The sequence below is a fragment of the Lonchura striata genome, chromosome 6 (assembly GCF_050655825.1).
Source record: "Lonchura striata isolate lonStrDom1 chromosome 6, ASM5065582v1, whole genome shotgun sequence".
Classification (NCBI taxonomy): Eukaryota; Metazoa; Chordata; class Aves; order Passeriformes; family Estrildidae; genus Lonchura; species Lonchura striata.
This window is the reverse complement of record NC_140708.1, coordinates 23,977,846-23,997,912: the sequence shown is the minus strand read 5'-3', so window position 1 is coordinate 23,997,912 and position 20,067 is coordinate 23,977,846. Positions and strand designations below refer to the sequence as shown.

Here is a 20,067-nt window from a genome sequence, read left to right as displayed (position 1 = left end):
TGCCACAGGCTAGCAAGAAGCGAGGTTTGGACCTCTGTGTCCAACCTTGTGGTCTGTGGCTGAGAGAATTAGCAGTTACCTGACGTACAAAACAATCATGCAGGTGCTTTTAGTGGCATAATGGCCCTGTCCTTTAAGCATCTCCACACAAAGATTAGCTGCACCCACTGGACCCTGCACTGGCCCAGCCAGTAATAAATGCAGACAGAGGAGTCCAAATTCAATCAAAGCTTCGATGTTTATTTTCAGTTTTTAATGGCAACAAACGGGGTCCTGTGGTCTTGGGCTGCAGACAGCGAGGCCATGCTTAAGTCATTTACACTTGACAATACTGTAATAGCTGAGGGCAAGTGACACCCCTGGCCTCTGAGCTCTGCAGGGCTACCAGGGCTTTCAGCCGAGGTGCCAGGGAGTCCAGTGGCATCTGCAATACAAAGGAAGTGGAATGTTGGCAGCAAATGTACTACTGGGTTGATTTAACACAGGGAAGAGGTGGTGTTTAGGGCCAAACACGACGAGGCAAAAACTGAAAGCCTCTCTCTCCTCTCTCTCCCTCTCTGCCTTTTCTCTCCTCAAATGCCCACATAAACTTCTGCTAAGATTCTTCGTACGAGGCGCTGTACGCGATGCCAGGGCGCCAGTTCAAATCTAGATTAGCGCCCACGAGAGTGAAGGGGAAGTTTTCTTGTCTCCCCGGTGTGAACACTTAAGGGATGCGTCCCATACCGCTATCCCGGTTCCAGCAGCTCTGGTTCAGGAGCCGCCGTGCCGGGCTGGCACAGTTTGCTGAGGAAACAATACAGTTTGGTGAGGAAACATCCCCTGGCTGGGGCGGGATGGGGCGGCGGTGATACCGGTCGGTCACCGCCGCAGCCCCGAGCCGCCGGTCCCGCGGGGGGCTCGGAGCGCGGAGCCGGGGGGACAGACGCTGTGCCTGGGGGGAGGCTGACGGAGCGAAGCGAGAAGCCCTCGCTCTTTTGGTTTCTTTCCAACCATTTTTAGCGGAGGAAGGATGTAATAACATGCCACGGGCAATAAATCACAGTCTAGCTACTCCCCCTGGCTCTCCTCCCCCCGCCCCCGGCCCCTCTATAGCGGGAGGGGCGGAGGGGCCGCCAGCAGAGCGCCGCGGCCGCCGGGACGAGCAGAGCAGCTCTGCCCGCGTCCTCCAGCCTGCCCAGCATGGACCTCCGCGCCCTGGCGCTGCTCGCCTTCGCCCTGGCCGTCATCTCCCTCTCGGAGGGTAAGTGAGCTGCGGGGCCGCGCCGCTCGCACCGCTCCTGCCGGGAGCGATGGTCCCGCTGAAATCCCCGCTCTTCCCCCTCTCCTCGCAGCTGCACCGCTCTCCCGGCTCGGCCCCGGCCGCGGCTCAGATGCGTCTGGTGAGCCAGAAGAGCGATGGCTGTGCAAAGCTGGAAGCAGACAGGCTCCCATTCCTCGCTCTCCTCCATCCCTCCCTGGCTTTTTTCAAAAATCTGGCCAAAGCGGTCCTCTCTGCCAAACTCGCCCCAGATTGAAGTCGTCTGGGGGAAGACTTACAACAGCGCTCGGTCTGCAGGGAGGTGGTTTGGCTGCTAAATATACATATCGACTTTCCCTCTAACAACAAAAAAACCCTACCCTAAAAGTTACAAGAAATTAGAAACAGGCGGTTGTTCGGTTCCTCTTCTGTCCCCTATCGCGACCTATCTTTCCTCAGTCGGGGCAGAGCTGAGCCAGAGCGGTCTCTCGGCAGTTCACCGCACTCCCGGGGCACGGGCGGTCTGGGGGGCGCGGGGAGCTGCCGTGCCGGGCGGTGGGGGGCACGGCGGGCTGGCGGCGCTGGGCGCACTCACACCCGCTCCGCAGCGCCGTCCCACCGCCCGCCCGCCCCACGCCGGTCCCCGCCGTCCCGCCCGGGGCGCCCGGAGCCCGCTGGCAGCACAGCTGCCCGGGTCACTTTGCCAGCTGTGCTCTGTGGAAGCCTCTGCCTTCGGACCACGCATGTCGCGGGGACCCTGTGCCCCGGGGCTCCGAGCGGGGCGAGGGTCCTGCCCGCAACCTCTCGGGACTCTCCTCCTGCGGCTGGCGGAGATTTGCCATCTCTTGTCCCCTGTCGAATGTGCTCTGTCTGGGTTTTCCAACCTCTGCTCCCATTCTGTTCTCCCACTCTGGTCAACGAAACTTGGGTGTTCCCCACCCAGGGAGGCAGAGGATGCCCTTCGGTGCCTTCCTTGTTTAGCCTGAGAGAGTTAATTTTCCCCGAAAATTTCCCGATGCCTTTCCGCACAAGAGCCCCGTCCCGCTGGAACAGGGAACCGGCACTGCCCCGGAGAGGCTCCAAAATCCCGGGCAGGTGAGCTCCAGCCCCCGCCGTATCCACCGGCCCGGGGCTGCGGGCTGGAAAGCGAGAGCGGCAGGTAGCGAAGGCAGAGCCGGGGGACCACGGGTGGCAGCGCCAGCTCCAGCCCCGGCTGCCAATGTCACCAGCTGCCGAGCGGTGGCCGCCGGTGCCCGGGTACCTGAGCGGGCTTCCCTCGTCTCTGGGGGCGAGTGCAGGTCTGGAGGGAGGCAGGGAGGGACCGGGGCTCTCCTCCCCCTTGTCTCCCGCTGGCAGCCCTTGCTCAGGGCTGGGGGGCGGCAGAGCTGCCCAGCTGCAGCTCGGGTCGCCCCCAGCGCGGCTGCTCTCCTTTGCTGGCAGCGGGATAAGCGTGTGGGGACCTGGGTACCTGAGGAAGGAAATGGCCCACAAGGACTGGAGAGAAACTAATGTAAGGAAAGTGACCCCACCGTCTTTCGGTGTTAAGAGTGGAGGGTTTTGCCTACTTTGCCTGTCATTAAGTACTCTCAGCCCTGATCCAGATGAGGGCTCGCAGGGCTGCCTTGTGCTGGGGAGCAGGTGAGCTCTGAATTCTTCCTCGTTACCTGGTAAAGCTCTGTCTGTCTATCCCAGCCTTGCTTTCCAGGGAAATGGAGCTGTTCTACACTTTAAAAAGTATCAAACATCTCCTGATAATGACAAATGTACCCTAGGCTGAACATAAGTAAAATGATTTCCTCGAATGTTTTGTCTGTTTGTGTCCAGCCTGCTTTACTGGATATAGCTTCCCTCTCTATTCAAGCATCCAGAGCTTCCTAGTCCACGCAGCATGTTACTGATAACTTTGCAGCAGAACTGGCACTGACTTCTTCCCTTGCTGTCCAGTCTCAGTGTGGGTAAAGAGAAGCAGATCCCTGTGGGATGAAATAGGCATTGTCCAGCATTGACAAGTGGCCACTTTGTGTGTGCTTTGTCTCTAGAGAGAATTTGTCAGCAAAAGTAGGTGCTCAGAGCCAAAAAAACTCAGTTTGAGTTGGAAAACAATAAAACTGTTTATTTTTTAAAAAATTCCAAACCACAAACTTCCAGTTGCGGCCAAAAGAGATGTTCTCGTTTTGTCTAAGTAAAATTAGGTTGAAGGAATAACATTGAGATGTCAAACTAGCATCTGGCTGTTCTGTAACTTTTGACTCTATTCGTCCATTTGAACCAAATGTGCCAGACAGATAAAGGTCTCAAAAGCTTTGTGTGCCATCAGTTGTATGTTTTCATGTAATAAGGCAATTAACAGATTATACTAATTTGCTGTACTGAGAGAATGGCCTCAGCTTGTGCTGTGTTTGGTAGATGTCAGAGAACTCAGAGTACAAATTGGTAGATTAATTAATCAGCTCTAATGTACATGCAACAATATCTTTCAAATTTTGAAGAGATAAGGAATGTTTGTCAGCCTCAGATTAAGACCAGAAATGTCCTCTTCCTAAATTACAGCCTCCAAACGGCCCCTTCCCTCTCCTACTTTTGGAAGATAGGTGTTCATGTGTTGAAGATGCCACATGCACAAATTTTGAGCCTTGTTGATAGCACGGCCAGACAAGGAGCAGCAGCAGGAGTCACTGGTTCCCTGTTGGGGATACAGAGAACTGACAGTGGGTGCCAATCCCTGGTGCTCAGTGCCTGCTCCTGACCATCAAGAAAGGCACACAAAAAATACCGAAGGTATTCTTGTGCTGGGAGGGTGTTCATCATTCCACTGCATGTTCCTTGCTGTGCTAGATGCCTTTTCTTGGGCAGGAAACAACCTTGGGACTTACAGATGTGTTTAGTCATGGTTAAACTTTCTCTGCTCCTGATTTCAAATGGTATGGGATTGAAAATCCCACTTTGAGTCTGGGAGAGGACAGGATTGCTTTATCAAATCATGCATCTGAACAGTTCATCTCTTGCACGTTGTTTAAGTTAAAGCTGGCTTAAACTTGGCTGGGACAAGCTTGCAGAGACACTATCACTGCAGCTGTGCTGAGAGCTGTGTGACTGTATTCAGTATCAGCCTCCCTTTCCAATACAAATTCACAGATGTGTAGCTATCAGGCACAGATTTGCAGTGGGAAATCCTAGTGCCTTCCTCACTCCTTTGCACATTAGCACTAGCCAGTCCAATCCATGTTCTTGAGGCTCACTCTGTAGCCCTCCTTCCTCCTCCCCTTGCAGATTATTAACTTATAGATGGAACCACTGTTTGGAGTGGCAGAAAACTGATAGAAAAGTCATACATTTGTTTCAATTTATAGTCCAAATTCAGGTGTGCATCAGGAGAAGCTCTATTCCTACTAATTCCTCTCTTGTGGGATCTAATTCTGCCTCATCTTTTGGTAGAGACACCAGAAAAAATAAGGAGGCTCCCTCCTCAGGACGGGCCAGTTTCACCCTGTTGTCTGTGGTTATGTGTGCTAGAGACAGGCATCGATAAATGTGCAATATATGTAGATCAGCTGCACTTGAAAACCTGTCTCTTTTCTCACCTTCCTAGACAGCTGTTTAGGAATTCCAAGCCCTTCCCGGCTCTTTATCTCCCCATTTGCCTTGAAAGGGAACTGGGTTTCGATGCTGTAAGTATTCCTGTGTGGCTAAACAAACAGGATGGCAGATTGCCATATGGGATCTCAAGCCCTCCCAGATATAGATCTGACCATCTACAGCTTGAGCCAGATTTTAAGGGTTAGGTGTATGAATTTAATACCTCCCAGAGGCTGGAAGCCGCTCCATTGAGAAATTCTTTAAAATCTTAGGCATCTCTTAGACTTTCAGACAAGGCTTCTGTGCTTGTGTTTTATTGTGCATGGAGCTCTCAAACTTACAGTCTGGATGAAGACCTTACTTAGGTTGATTGCTAGTAATTAAGTTGTCCCATATAGAGAAACCAGGTAGCCAGGCTGCTTTTCTCAGTCCTGCATGCATATACATGGCAGATTTTTAGCCTAAGAGGTTAAACTTAATTCTGTCCCTAGTGATGCTAGTGACAGATCTCTCATCCAGTCTGGTGGCCCCCGAATAGTGTATTGAGGACGCCCTGGCTGATAACTGTCTCCTCGATTGCCCTACTTAGCCGCAGGCTAGAAATTCAAAAGACTCCGAGCGTTTTATGTGAAACCGCTGGGATCTGGCATCTCGGAGCCGCACCTTGTGCGGGTACCTCTGCTGGGACTCGGGGCTGGCTGCGGTGGGGAAAGGTCAGCTGGGCCCTGGGAACGCCTGCAAAACCAGAGCTTTGCCGTAGCCACTAAGTCCCCTGTGAAAAGCCTGCACCTGAGCCGAGCCGTTTTGATCTGAACTCCCTGGAATTCATCTCTTTCTTCTGGCTACCTTCTAATTTGGCCTCGGGTCAAAATCGTTTGAGTAGAACAACACCGAGGACAAGTGCCTCCTCTTTTGGCCTTTATCTTGTCTAATTACGGGGAGCATCCCTGTACAATGGCGCGGCTCCTTATTCTAATCTCTTCAATTTTACTTATCTCCATTTTCTCTCCCTCTTCTTTGTCTTCCAAAATCCCGCGCACCCTTGTTGAAAGACTGGTCACTGAGCTGAATGAATTGTGCTCTGAGCTGTGGGCAAATGCTCTCCCAAAGCTACAGCTTTTCGGCTGCTTTTTTTTCCCCACCTGCATATTTGGAGGGCGTTTTTCCTGTGAGCCCTGCTGCTGCGAGCCCTGACCGGTGTATCTGTGCTGCAAGAGGTAACGTGTCCTTTCCCTCCCTTTGTCCCGCAGAGAAACCTGTCAGCCTGACTTACCGATGTCCCTGTCGATTCTACGAGAGCAACGTGGCAAGAGCCAATATTAAACACCTCAAAATCCTCTCCACACCCAACTGCTCACTTCAGATCGTGTAAGTCTCTCGCTCTTTTCCACTGGGTGCAAATCTGGGATGTCAAAAAGAAGGGTCGCAGAGCTGGTGCCTGCTCTGGTAGTTGAATTTCAGTCTGCCTCGTGCCATGACTCCCAATTCATCTCTTCACCCCTGTGTCAGAGACATCTGGACCCTGCTTCACCCCACGTAAAGGAGCCCAGCTGCTGTTTCCCAGCTGTGTTCTCTGTGATGTTCCTATCACTGTGTGATCCCGTGTCCTGATCCCGCGTGGGTATGTGAGCAGGAATGTCAGACAGGCTGTCCATTGCCTTGGATGTGAAGCTTTACACCTTGGGGTAAAAACTTCAAAACCGTCTGAGTCTTCTAATGGGTCACTTGTCCATGGAGTGGAGCTAAACAAGCAAAAGGAATTGCTGTGTTTAATGTGTCCTCTGCAGGAGGTACAGAGCTTAGAAATGTGATGGCTTCATCTAGGGATGCTTGCCAGGCATTTACTGACTCAGTAAACTGAAGCAGAATAGAAGAATGGTCTCCCAATGGAAAATAGCCTCTTTATTTTTGCTGGAAAAGCAACCCTAATTTTCAGGAAACACTGAGATTTTGCTTGTTTGTTTGTCTTTGTAGATTTGTGTGTGTATGTTTTAGGAAGGTCTTTTTTGTTCACTTCTTCATGGCTGACCCCTTCTCAAAATTGAAATCCTTCTAAAAAAAAAAATTAGACAACCCAGCATTCATATTTTCATTGAAAGGGAACCTTATTACTCTCAACTTCTGTTAACCTCTATAAGAGGGTGTCAGGGACTGGGTTTGGTTTCTGTGCAGTGATCCCATTATTGGTTCTGTCTTTGACCCATATGTTGAGCCCTTCCTCTTACAACTCAAATGCTGTAAAAATCAATTTTTGTCATCCAAAACTTTTGCACTCAGAAAACTGATGTGGTTTCACGAGATTGATCAGGAATGCATGTAAGCGTGTATCCATTCATGAACCAATTTTTATTAGTATAGGGTTTTTTCTGTCTTAAACCACTCTGTGTATATCATACACGTTTTATCATGTGCTTCTGCCTTAGGATTTGGCAGAGGGCAGTGAGAAAAATGTAAGCCTCAGTTGAGAAATAATTTCCTTTATGAAAAATGGCAAAACCAGCTGTGACTAACTCCAATCTCTACCTACAATTTTGGCAGCAAGCATGCACTAGTGCATGGATTTGTGCTCTGGGACTGTCAGTGATGTCATAAGAATCCCAGTGCTAAGGCTTTTTAGTTGATTTCGAATTTTCTGGAGTAGTTTCAAGAAAATGACAACATTTATGATGGGATAAAGTATATATTTATCTCTTAACATAGGATTATAATAATTAGAGATAAATAAGAGCACAAAATGCAGAAACAGAAACATCTCACATTCTTGCCCATTCCTGACCCAAATGTGTTTGTGTGGGGTACACACAGAACATATGAGCCTATTGTTGACTCTGTTTTTGTTACTTTGACAAGTAAGGTACTTAATACATCCCTCCAAATACCCTTGAAATATGACTTTAAACTAGGTCTTTATGAAAACAGGAGATGAAATAAATCAAAAGTAACACATTAACTTCTCATCTTGATTCATTTTTCATTAAACAACGAAGGCATAAATAAATTAAAAGCTGCCATTTTTAAGAATAGAGAACTAAGTGAAACAGAGCTGCTTGAAGGTATTTTGTGGGTTTATTGTTTGGGATTTTTTGTTTTGGTTTAGGTTGTTGTTATGTTTTTGTTTGTTTGTTTTTTCAGAAGTATATTTTCCTTTTTAGTTAAGGGGAGTTATACTTGAACAAAAAGCCTAAGAGCAGGCTTTTGTCTTTCACTCTATTGGAAATCATCTCTCCAAATCCAGTGAACTCCTGTCAATGTGTATTTCTACAAACGCCACATTAAATTCCTTACTTTTCAGTACAGGGAAATGAGCATTTTTAGCAAGTAGACGCCTAAACTAGTCCAGGTTAAGCATTCCATACAATTTCCCATGTCTCTTCCTTGCACATGGAACAGGGGCTGACAGGCTCAGAAATGAATGACTGAAGAAATCAGTGTCTCAGTATTAGGTGAGAGGAATTGTGTTGAATGTGGCTGGAGACTGGTTACGTGTGCTTTTGCTTCTGTACCCTGTGAGGTCAGCTTAAGAATTCCCAGGCATTGCTAACATCAGCAAATCCATTCTTACACACTGTTGGTATCACTTAACTGGAAATGCTCCAGCTTGGCACTGCTGTAAGGGAAATCTGAATTAGGCCCATTCATCTCTGTACTGGCGCAGGGGTTGCAGGATGGATCCTTGATGTGTTTATGTTACAACTGTGTTGTTGCATAACTTCAGACTAGGGAGCCTTTTTGACCTCTTATTTCTTACACCATCGTTTTATATTCTGCAGATTTCATTTTATGAAGGGAGGAACATTATGGCTTTCATCCAGAAAATGTTTAAACGAGTACTGAACTCATTCATATGGGCACTTCTATAAAATTGCTGTTCTCTGCACTTTCCCAAGGCATGTAGGCTCTTAAGAGAGAAATTTTGGAGCAGCTGGGGCAGAAGCAGGGTGCTGCAGGGAATGTGGGAGATAACAGCTCTTTCAAGGTCCTGAGATCCCTGGAGAGTGAAACCTGTTGATGAAAAGCTATTTGTCCTGTTTCTGAATGAAGAGAGAAACACAGAGAGCCCAAGTGTCAAATTCACATAGAATTCAAATCAGCTAATAAATTTGCTCTGGGAAGTGCAGTTCGGACATCCAGGAGAAACCCCTCAGGGGGTTTCTGCCTTTGTTTCCAATGCTGAGTGAAAACGTGAGGCGAAACTTGCCTCTGGCACTATGGTACTTTCAGTTGTCTTCCTTCCTGCAACCTGTTAATTCAGTCTCGGGATAAAACAAAAAGCTAACATGAACCACACCCTTTCTTTCAGAACATCCATGAGGTGTCTGTCCTCAAAACATGTGCATCTTCAGTTTTGGGTTGAATTCAAAAGCTGTTCTTAATCAATTACTTGCAAAAATTACATTAATTTACCATGTCAGTATTTCCAAATGATTTTTTTTCTGTTGGCAGTGAACTCATTCACAGTCCAGGTATGAATTGGAAGTCTTAGATTCAAATTTTGTGTCTGTTCCACTCTCACATGATTCCCAGTAGAGACCACATGAGCCTGTCAAAGGAAACAGATGGTTTCCAAGGCAGAGATATTTATAATAGGTGAGGGAGGTCAAGGATGGGAGAAATAACTCATCCTCTTCATGGGTTAACCAAAAGCAGCACTGGCACCCAAGGAAAATAAGGCACAGTGGGGGGGATGGGTGCGGGCTGAGGAACTTTGCACACCAGACTCACTCTGACTTTTCTCTTTTGGCAGTGCAAGGCTCAAGAGCAACAGCAAGCAAGTGTGCATTGATCCCAAGTTAAAGTGGATCCAGGAATACCTGGAGAAAGCTTTAAACAAGTAAGGCAAGAGACAAATGGACTTAACAGCTAACATCCTGAATTATTAAAGGGTAGAACATTAAGGGCTGGCTTTTACCATGTGGACAAAGTACTTGTGGAATCAGATATTGTTTCAAAGAAGGGTTTGGAGTTGACATAATTTGCATTAAAACAACGGTTTCTAATATATCCTAGATGTTAAACTAAGAATTTTGCCAGGGTTTGGGGCAAAAATTGTGCTAATGAGTATGTTCTGGGGTCTCGAACTCATCCTCTTCAAAAAAAAAAGCTGTTCTCCCAAGGAAAATTTTTCCTTTAATGCCCTTTCTTCCCCAGCCAAACTACGATTACTTGAGAATCTATATCATTCCGGTGTCTTTGGAGCCCCTTCTCCATGTTACACTGGGTGTCTGCTTGCACAGGCAGCTGAGGCCTAGGGGTTCTTGGTGCTAAAAATTGTTTCTCTGCTGCCCAGTGTGGAATGCTGTTAATGTTGGCCAAGGCACGATGAGCTACCTTGAATAACTCTTTCCCACAATACCAGGGGAAAACTAGCCACACTTGGCAAATTCAGATTTTCTAAATCTATTTTTATTCCCCTTGCAAATGGTTGATCATGTCTACTTTGAGGTGGACTCAGCCCATCTCTATTCTATGTTATGCTGAGAAGAGCAGCACCGAGCACGTTTTTGTGCTGAACTACAGGGGAGGGCTCCAGCCTTCCAGCACTGAAAGATGGTACAAACCAAATGATGGTACAAAGCATTCCCTTGCTTGCCCAGAGCCCTGGGCTGAGGTTGATCCAGCAGCAGCATTTTGGCCAGCTAGCCTACCTGTGCACTCAGTATCCCTGCCACCCTTGCCATCACATTCCCACCCCACAGTAACTGTGCTGTAACCCTGCTGAACCTTGTCCTCCCACATCTGTAGGGTGAAGGCAGGGCTGGAATCCAATCATTTGCAAAAACAAAGTATTACTGGGGAAGGTATGACCCCAGGGCAGATGCAGGGCACAGGTACCTGCACAGTCTCCACTTTCCTTTGTAAATGCATCTGCCAAAAAAGGGTCAGAGTTAAAAAAAGAAAAAATTCTTTGTACCCCAGTGGTTTTACAATAAGCAAGGGGCAAAATACCGCCAGAAGTAGAGAGATTCCTCCAAGTGTCCCTTTTGGGGACTGCACTGGGGTCAAAAGTGAGGAGGAAGAAGGAAGGAAGCCAGCTAACTAAGTCAATGTGATTCCAGCCCTGACAGCTCCTCCCATCTCATCTGATGCTCAGTGCCTTCTTTGCTGCCAGCACTCAGCCCTTTTGTCCTCTGGACAAATTCTCTGCAGTGGTAACCCAGGTTAATGTTGCCAGAATGGCTTTGGGTTTAGGCATGACTGAACCTAAGAGCAGGATGTGGCCTGTGCTGAATATCCTAGGGACCTGAGCCACTTGGTTTTACAAACTGGGAAAACCTGCTGAAGTTTCTGTTTGCTATCATCCCCAACCTGAGACTTAGGAGGCGTTTTAGGAATCTGCAAGGTTGGGCAAATACGATTATGTGCCTGTCTGACTTAGGGGAGCATCTCAGCTGGAACATCTCATTACCACTAGTGAAGATCTGAGACCATCTCTACTGAAACCAGTGAGTCTGCCTGATCTTCAGCCAGATTCTGGGTTTTGTTTACCAAATGCTGATACAAAAGCAATTCTACCAATTTGGTGGATTGATCCTGGTTTACATTCAGTAGCAGGAGAGAATTTGGTCCCAGCTTTATGAAATAAGATGACAGAAAGCATATATCTCCATCACCTAATCCTGTAATCATGGCATTGTGTTCATTTTCCAACTAAGTAATGCTAGCACCAGTGGCATTTTCATGCTCCACAGACAGTCAGGGCTCTGTAGCATTTTCACAGGCATGTTTTTGATATATTTTAGTGCACAGCTTTGACTTCTTCAATGAAATGTACTTTGGAATATATTTATAGCGCATCAAACAATTCATATATTTGAATTGGAGCCATATGAATGTTGGTAGTTTAAAACACCGATATCCCTCTAAACTACTAACAGCTTGTAAAATGAATCTATATAGATCTATAAATGTTAATGTAGCTATCAGTTTCAATCAGCCATATATTATATTTTTTCACTTGTACTGAAATTGTATGAAATGTGACATTACCCTATATGCACTAGCAATAAAATGGCTAATTGTTTCATGTTATGAAAACCCAATTGTACATGGGAATTTATTTTTCTGGAATAAAATCAATACGTTTTTTAGAAAGGGCTCTTGTAATTGCTTAAGTAGAATCCAAACTGTGAAGACATCTTAATCACTACCAGAACTTCAATATCTTCAGTGTTATAATCTTCAGCTAAGGGCAAGGAAAAGTTCTTAAAATAGTAGTCCAATACAGTTAAATATGAAACCAGAAATGTTTTTTACTAGGGAATTTTGCTCGCTAATTCTGCTTAGCATTTATTATTGCTTTATATTCATCACATCTCCATGTAATATACACATGAGACATCAGTAAAACATTCAGGCTGTCAGGAATCCAAATTCCTTAACTGGCTTTAAAAACCATTGTGCAGCTGCTGTGGCCAACATCATTCAACATTCATCCACTGTCATGTTAATATAGTCCCACTTCAGAGCTTCCCTCGCTTCAAGATGCCGGAGTCCATTAAGCTCAGTGGCTACTGCATTCATGCAGGAGAGATTTGATGGACTTGGAGAAGATAACAAAGTCGCATGGGAAAAATCTTTCCATTAAGCCAGCTGGGAGAAAGGAAAAGAAACTCTCTATGTGTATGGGCTGGCTGTGCTGGCAGCCAAGCCCTGCTTCTGCCTTCCAAACCCTGGTGTGGCAGCTCCTCCTAATTTCTAATGTAATTTGTAAGTAACAGATGAAATACAAGTTGCCAGAACAACCTCCCAGTATTCCACCAAGTGTGTGCTGGGTGACGGCCCCACACAAAGGAGGACAATGTGGGTGATTATTTTTACAGCCTTGTTTTAAGACACCAAATGCCTTAAACCCCCTCAGAGTAGCCACTGGTTCTTGCTGATGTCAGCTGGAATGCTGGATGGGAAGCCAGAAATCCAGCTCCCCCTCTGCTTCCTCTGTACCTCAGGGGGAACTTTTTGGATGGTGAGGCTCCTGGCTGAGAAGTTCTGGAAGGCATTTGAGGAAGCTTTGGTATTTTGGGTAAAAGGGCTGTTCTGGCCTCAGAGTTTGCAAATGTTCTTCCACCAGGACATTTTTACTTGTCTCACATTTCTCTCAGACAAAGGTTATATGAAAGAGGATGTTACATTTGCACCCTGCCAGCAAGATGTGAAGGGACCATAAGATAAATGTGAATGAGGCCTTTGTATATGGATAATTTATGGCAGTCTTTTTTTGTATTTTTCTTTTAATTTAGACCACGTCATCGCACTCATAAAAAAAAGCAACAGAAGAAACGGGGCCCACTCTGCCCTTCCCGTGCAACACCACTAAAGTCTCCAGGGAGAAAGAATGGTAGGAGGCATTAGTTTCTGAGCTGGGACACCTCAGGTTGAAGTCCCTGCTCTTCCACTCACCATGTTATGGGACCTTGGGCAAATATATTAGCCTATCCAGACCTCCATTTCCCCCCATATTTGTTGAGGATAACATCTCTCCACTTCCAGCAAAAGCGTATTATATAGATGAAACTCTCAAAACGGGGAAAAGTTATCTACAACAGATGTGGGATGATTTTCCCATTTTACAAATGTGAAAATGGACACATAAAGAGACCAAAATAAACCTGAAGCAGAGACAAAGTCAAAAACAGGGTAAAGGTTTGGGAACCATGTTTATTTTAGCTCCAATATCAGACTGACAGAGTTAAACTGTAACAGCTGTGAATTTGCCACTGGTGTTTTTTAATGAGAAATGCAGCACCGCGTGGTGACAACATGATGTGGTGCATGGGTGACTGGTTGATGCCTTTCCTTTGGGAGAAGCTGGGCAAGTTCCAGAGAATGGTGTTGTATATGCCAATGCTCTGGATGTCCCAGGTTTTTCTTCCTCACAAGGGTGTTTTTTTCTGCCTTTCTGCACCATGAGAAATAGGGTTACTGCTGTGGGATATTGGAAAAGTTATCTTCAGAGGAAAAATTTTCCTCATGGTTTAGTCATTGTCTTTGTGCATAGATGAGTTTTCTGAGACTGCCTCTTCTGGGAGTCACAGTCTCTAGCTGTGGTCACAGAGTCCTAGCTGTCCAGCAGGCATTGGAAGAGGTGTTTGTCAACACGTGCTGAGACCTCAGTTTTTGAATACCTGGTGTTTACCCTCTGACACTTGTAATTCAGTCTTAGTGACCTCATCTAGGTCACTAAGACCAGCCTGGAGCAGGAATAGACGTTACTTCAGGCAAAACCTGGAGGCCACCAGCACAAACTAGCTTCTTGTTCTGGGTGAACCATACACATGAAACACTTGCACTTTGCTCTGATGCCTAACCCACACTCTCCTGGGTACCATGTTCACACTGAACATGGGAGACTCCATTTGTCTGCACCCCACCTGAGCTCCCTACCTCAGCCCTTCAGGCCTCACAGGATTACTGTGCAGTGCCTGCCTGCCTGTCACCTCACCTTCCCTGGGCAGCTGGTCACCACAAGCTCTGATGTGGCCCCCAGCTGCTCACACCAGCTGAGGTGCCAGGCAGGGAGGTTCAGGGTGGCTTCTGGCTGGCAGAACGCTGGCTGCCTCTACTCTCCAGCCACCCCATGGTGGGAGCCAAACAAGAGCAGAGCATGGGCTGCCCTCTACATTCCTCCATCCTCACAGAGACCTGGCACTCTCTGGAGCTGCAGTCCATGCCCTCCATCAGAGTTGTGGGATAGGAGCAGGTAGAGGAGGCATTCCCAGTGCCACTTGCTCTGCTACTGGGGCTGCTCACAAATGATTAATCTCTCCTTTCCCTGCTGTATTTTTTGCCGAGTTTCTTTGCCCACCGATAATTCTCTGCTCTGGCTTTCAAGTCCAGAATAAGCTTTCTAGCCAGCCTTCCTACTGTGTTAGTTCTGAACACCTTACTAACTGTGATGAGCACAACCTGCCCAATATAACTCCCGTTGCTGGGTTTGCCCTGCTGGGTCCCAGTAGTTCCTTGTGGAGAACTTCTCCCAAAATGCCCAGCAATTACTGGTTGGAGGGGCTGCCTTTGGGTTAGTCCAGACACAGATTTGCTGTTTGACTAGGCCTGATAGCAAAGGTTTTGCAACTGAAATAAACCTTAATAGTGTTTCACTTTCTTCTTCATCAACAGGAGGTTCAAGATGTAAGAGGCAAGCATTGTAAGCCGTCTACAGGATTTCTTACTGTAGGACCCAGAGAGCAGATAACCAGTATTAGGGAATGAATACATTTCACTGCTAACATGCAGCACAAAAGCAACGCTTCACGCATTTCCAAAGGCTTTTTTCTTGGTTGTTTTTGGTGGGGTTTTTTTTGCTTGGTTTTTTTCCCCTTGCACAAATTGGCTTGCTTTCATAGTGCTATTTTTATATAGTAAGATGTAACTATTTGAGAAAAATATGAATTTATACAGGTTGGTTTATTACCTAGCACTGGGGGCAGATACCAAATTAAACTAACCCTGTTATTATAAAATATTTTATTTCCTTTGTTGTGTAGAGGTCCTGCTTTATTTAACTTTCTTTTGGTTCATGCACGTCTCCTGGAGTTTAAAACCTAGAAGGACATGAACTGTACAGTGCAATGATGTTGTGTAAGTAGTGGTGGAATTCCTTGCCTCCAGAAGTCATAGAGGCCAAGAACATAGGAAGGCTTAAAAGCATCAGACTGATGACAGTGGACAACATTACTTTGAGTGGCATTTTACAGATATTTTGGGTGAGTGATTAAGCTAAAGCCCTTCTCTGAAGATCAGAACCCTTGCTGACAGCTGTGAGTGGCTGGATCAATACACATCTGGTGTTGCAAGGTGCTAATACTTGGTTTGTAGTAGTTGCGTGTATTAGTAGCCACAACACAGTTCTGATGTCATCTGGCATTTCCTATGTTCCTGTGTTTCTGATGATATATTAAAAAAAAAAAAAGGAATGGGTTATTAAACACGACCATGTTGCAAGTTGCTGGAGGAGCCAGATGTGCTGCCATGCACCAGGGATCTCCCACCCATCCACAGGAGGCGACTTCAGCTTGCCTGTCTGGCTTTGCACTGAAGTAGGCTGAGATTTATTCACCCTTCACCAACGATGCTGTACCTGCCTGAGGACAATCACATCCCTGATTGCTCTGGAGATACCCAGAAGAGGATATCTGGCCACATCTTGGAGAAAAGAGATGCCTGGAGCAAGAGAAGGTCTGTGCAGTTTGTGGAAGGAGAGGTGGAAATGAAGGCAAACACTCACAGTTCCCCAGATATGGGTTTGCTGGTGAACAGGATAGCCTCTGGAATTCCCTTTGCAAAGCACAGCCTGGGACAGGCACCACTCCTTGCACCGATCCCTTAAGCCAGAAGTTTCTTTCTCCTTATTCCTTCCTGTATACACAATACCTGTTATGGTATGGAAAGACATCTGCAGCACTGCACTAATCATGTCATGCTGTGCACTGAGATCTGGGAGGAAGCACATTTGTGCAGCACAATGCTTGTGTTTGTATGTATCTGTGTTTGTATTGTAAACAAAAAAAATGTTGTAAGACTGTCTTTTTTAAGCTGGTTGATTCAAAACAAACCTTCCCTCTTCCCTGCAGCCTGTGTCAGGAGCACTGAGAGGAGTGTTTCACACTCCTTTTTGTGGTAGGCATCTTTAATGCCAAAGAGGTGCTTTGGCTATCCAGGGACTCCATTATTTCCATGTAAATTCAGGTAAAAATCTTGTCTTTTCCTTTCTGCAAAACAGGGATATTGCAGAGAGGCCTTCAGCTGGGAACACCTCACCTCATTTGCTTTAAAGCAGAAACAAACTGCTGTGCCTAAAATATTTGTGTTTGTGATTTTGACATTCCTTTTGTTATTGTTATCAGCCTGGTGCTTTAAGTATATTGTGTCTGTGTTTTGAAAGGTCTGGTACCACTGTACTTGATGAGATTGGAATTTTTATTTACTATCAGATAGGATCAGATCCTCTCCTGGAAGGGGAAAGAAATTTTATGAGAAAACCAGAGTTTTTTCTATGTTCCCTGGACTGTATTTGATATCCTAGGCTCCATTCCCTGTCCCACACATGCACCTGCATTTGCCAGTGGTTTGCCAGAGGTGGACATGTGAGCGTATCTTTCACACATAACTTCTGCCAAAGGACAACCTGAGGTCTGATTCCCATTGCAGTAAGTGGAGAATTAAGTAATCTTCTGATTTTGATTCAGCAGCATGCCCTGCTCATGATGATAGGGGCCGTGACCGTTTTGTTCCAGGGGAAACTTTGACATTCTGGTGAGAAGGTGAGGTAGGTAGATGTGACTGCACAGCCTTGCCAGTGCTCTGCTGCAGTCCTCATGAACAGGGAGCACATCTGGGATCAGCACCAGTAGGGCCAGGTCCCTGGGAACTGCCAACCCCACCTTACTGCTTTGACAGGAGCACTGGGACGGGCAGTGCTGAAGCACCCGGCCAAAGCCAGGCTCCCGACTCTGGATGGTATCCCCAGGCAATGGAGGTGCTGCAGGAAAGGGGGGCTCTGTCAGCCTTCTCCTCTAGGGGCTGCAGGGCTGGACTGCTAAAGCAAGGGCATTTGTCCTGGGGAAAATGCATGAGTAGCAGCAGGAGGAAAATGCACTCCATGGAAGGCAAGGGACCTTTTGCAGCCAGGTGTTTGTGTGGTGCTCTGGGGACTGTCTGCCCCAGCCCACACAGAGCCTGGGCCCTGGCACCCCTGTGCTGGTGATGCTTCACTTCTGTACCTGGCACCACTCAAGCCTGGGGCTGCTCTCAGGGGCCAGCAGCGTGACCCTCCCTCCCCTGGGTAAGGTTGAGCACAGCATGAATGCAGAGGTGACACAGACCTGGCCAGAGACTTAAGTGAGAACCTTTTAAAAGCTTTCTCTTGCTTTGGACCAAATTCAGCTTGAGTGGGAAGCTTTGCTGTTAGCCTGACATTATTTGCATGATGCACGTTGGAGAGCAGTCTTGCTTTTTGCAGCAGAGGGATTAATCACTGGGCTGCCCCAGGGCACCACGCTTGCCCCATTCATGCCACGACCAGAGCAGGCTGAGAAGCAGCCCTGGCAGCAGCTCACCTGGGGACAGCCCCTGCTTTTCCTCCTGCATCAACTGCTCACCAAAGACAGAGCCAGGGAAAGGAAGCATCAGGAGATGGGAGTGAGGTAGTGACCACATGTGAACAGGGGGGAAAGATAACACTGAACCATGCTGAAAAAGCAGCTTCCATGAATGTGAAATCATCACGTGGGTATTTTCAATGTGCAGCTGTCAAATCCCAATTTTAAGAGTAGATGGTATTTATTGCTGTGTCATTTTTTTATTTATACTAGCTTTATACTTTTATGTATGAATATCTTATCTGAATTCTGCCTGAGGAAGAATGAAATGAAGGGTGACTTTGATGTGTTTTTGATTAAGGTGTATGAGCAAAGGTGACTGTTTGTTTTCCAATGAAAGCTTTTTTCAAAGTTAAATATTCAAATTTTGTTGAAAATGCAGTTCCTATACAAATTTTTGTTGCCAATTTCCCTTTATTAGCCTCTAGAAGGTTCTTTTCTCTGGCAACTTGTTCTGAGTGATGTGATTTATAGCAGTCAAGGTTTTTTGTAAACTCATCACCTAAAATTTGATTATGTTTTCTTAATCAACATCCCACCAAGATAATCCTTGTCTGAAAACATGAAACTTTGGTTGCCACAGATAAGAAAACATATATGATGACAAAAGGGCTGCATGAACCTCCCATCTTTCATTCCTTAAGAACTCTGTGTTGTCAGAATGTGGTAAATACTGTACTTTATATTTTTATTAAGTAAAAAGAAGTATCTTCCCAAATAATGTGAAAAGGGTTTTGTATTTGTGTTCCTGTAAGGCAGCTTTTATGGAGGAGTTATATTATGCTTTTGAAATTACTCCTTTCATAGAAAATTTTGAAAATAAACACTTTTATATTGTTGTAATTTCTCACATAAATGTGTATGCACTTAAAAATTTCTTAATAAAAAGATATGTCTGAATAAAGCTTTTGCTTGATTCTATTTTTTTTTTCTCCTTACAAATGAACAGCTACAATCTTGACTTATAAAAACATTCAGATGTACTTTGTGTCCAGTTTCAAGGATGCCTCCATATTGCCCCAATGCCCAGACTCTCTGCAGGGAACCTGAGGTAAAGGGCCCATGGATCACGCAGGGAGCAGCAGCTTAGCAGATTTGAAATGTGACATCTTCAAAAGGAAGCCCTTAACTATTTGCTCCCAAAACAGAAACCCAAACTTATTTATTTTAATTCTTTTTTTTCCCCAAACTTGTCTCCTGCAGCAGCTTGACTTTAATGGAATTGTGAGCTGTAAGCTGGTTTTGTTCCAGCAACAGAGATGCCATCATCATCTGTGCTGAGGGGTGGATGAAGGTTTCTCTGAAAAGTATGAGGGGTAACAGGGGATGCATTCGACAAAAGAGCAGATGTGAACAGCACTGTCCTTGGGGCTGCTTTTCCCAGGGCAAAGAGCCTGTCCTGCTCTGTACACCTACTGCAACACAGGTGAATCCAGCACTGTGTACAGCTCTGGCTGGAGCAAAGTTCAGGGATAGGTTAATAGAACAGTGAAACAGTGCTTGGGCTTTTTCAAGCTTCTTGATAAATAAATATTTTTTTGTTCAAATTGATGCAAGGCAAAAGGCATGCAAAAAAGGGAAAAAGGAAACTCAGATGACTGATGACCTCTTTGCAAACCCATCAATTATTTACTAAGACACTTATGAAAAACTAGTAGGTAATTGTGAGTGCAGATGGTCAGTGAGAGATTCCCAGGCCACTGCAAAATGCATTGGAGGTAATTAGCTACAAAATTGTACATTCATATTAAGCATAGGCCCTATTTCTGTGGAGCACTTTGCTGTGCCTTTCATCAGGTCTTTTCTCTCAAATGTGAAATTTTTGGTTCTTACTCCCTCAGCAAAGCACCACAGCAATGTGTCTGTGAACTGCCTAGGAATTGGAGGTGAGCCCACCTTATTAGCACATCTGGCTCTCTCCATAGGCAGCTTTCCAATATTAGCAAGCTGAAGGAAATCAACTGCATTCATGGCCTCAGCCATCCTGACACTAATTATGGGCTGGATTGATTAGGTCCTGGCATGGTATTGGTCAGAGGACAGCATGGTAAATGCCTCTGCTTCCTAGGACTACTGAGGCTGTTACCTTGGATGCTACATGATAATGGTCACACCTAGCTTCTAGTGAGCATTTCCCTGGTTTATAAAGCCACT

The 20,067-nt window shown here is 46.0% G+C and overlaps 1 protein-coding gene across 1 annotated transcript; it reads left to right on the top strand.

Moving 5' to 3' along the window:
• Positions 1-1,120: 1,120 nt before the first annotated feature.
• CXCL12 (C-X-C motif chemokine ligand 12) lies at positions 1,121-18,817 on the top strand. Its single transcript, XM_021539306.4, has 5 exons — positions 1,121-1,243; positions 6,067-6,184; positions 9,561-9,647; positions 13,054-13,151; positions 14,933-18,817. Exons 1-5 carry the CDS (start codon positions 1,183-1,185, stop codon positions 14,962-14,964), a joined length of 396 nt encoding a protein of 131 aa, XP_021394981.1. The 5' UTR covers positions 1,121-1,182; the 3' UTR covers positions 14,965-18,817.
• The last annotated feature ends 1,250 nt before the right edge of the window (positions 18,818-20,067 follow it).

Coding starts and splice junctions, on each gene's coding strand:
- CXCL12 (XM_021539306.4), top strand. CDS start 1,183: ATGGACCTCCGCGCCCTGGCGCTGCTCGCCTTCGCCCTGGCCGTCATC. Junction 9,648..13,053: donor CTGGAGAAAGCTTTAAACAA/GTAAGGCAAGAG, acceptor CTTTTAATTTAG/ACCACGTCATCGCACTCATA. Junction 13,152..14,932: donor GTCTCCAGGGAGAAAGAATG/GTAGGAGGCATT, acceptor CTTCATCAACAG/GAGGTTCAAGATGTAAGAGG.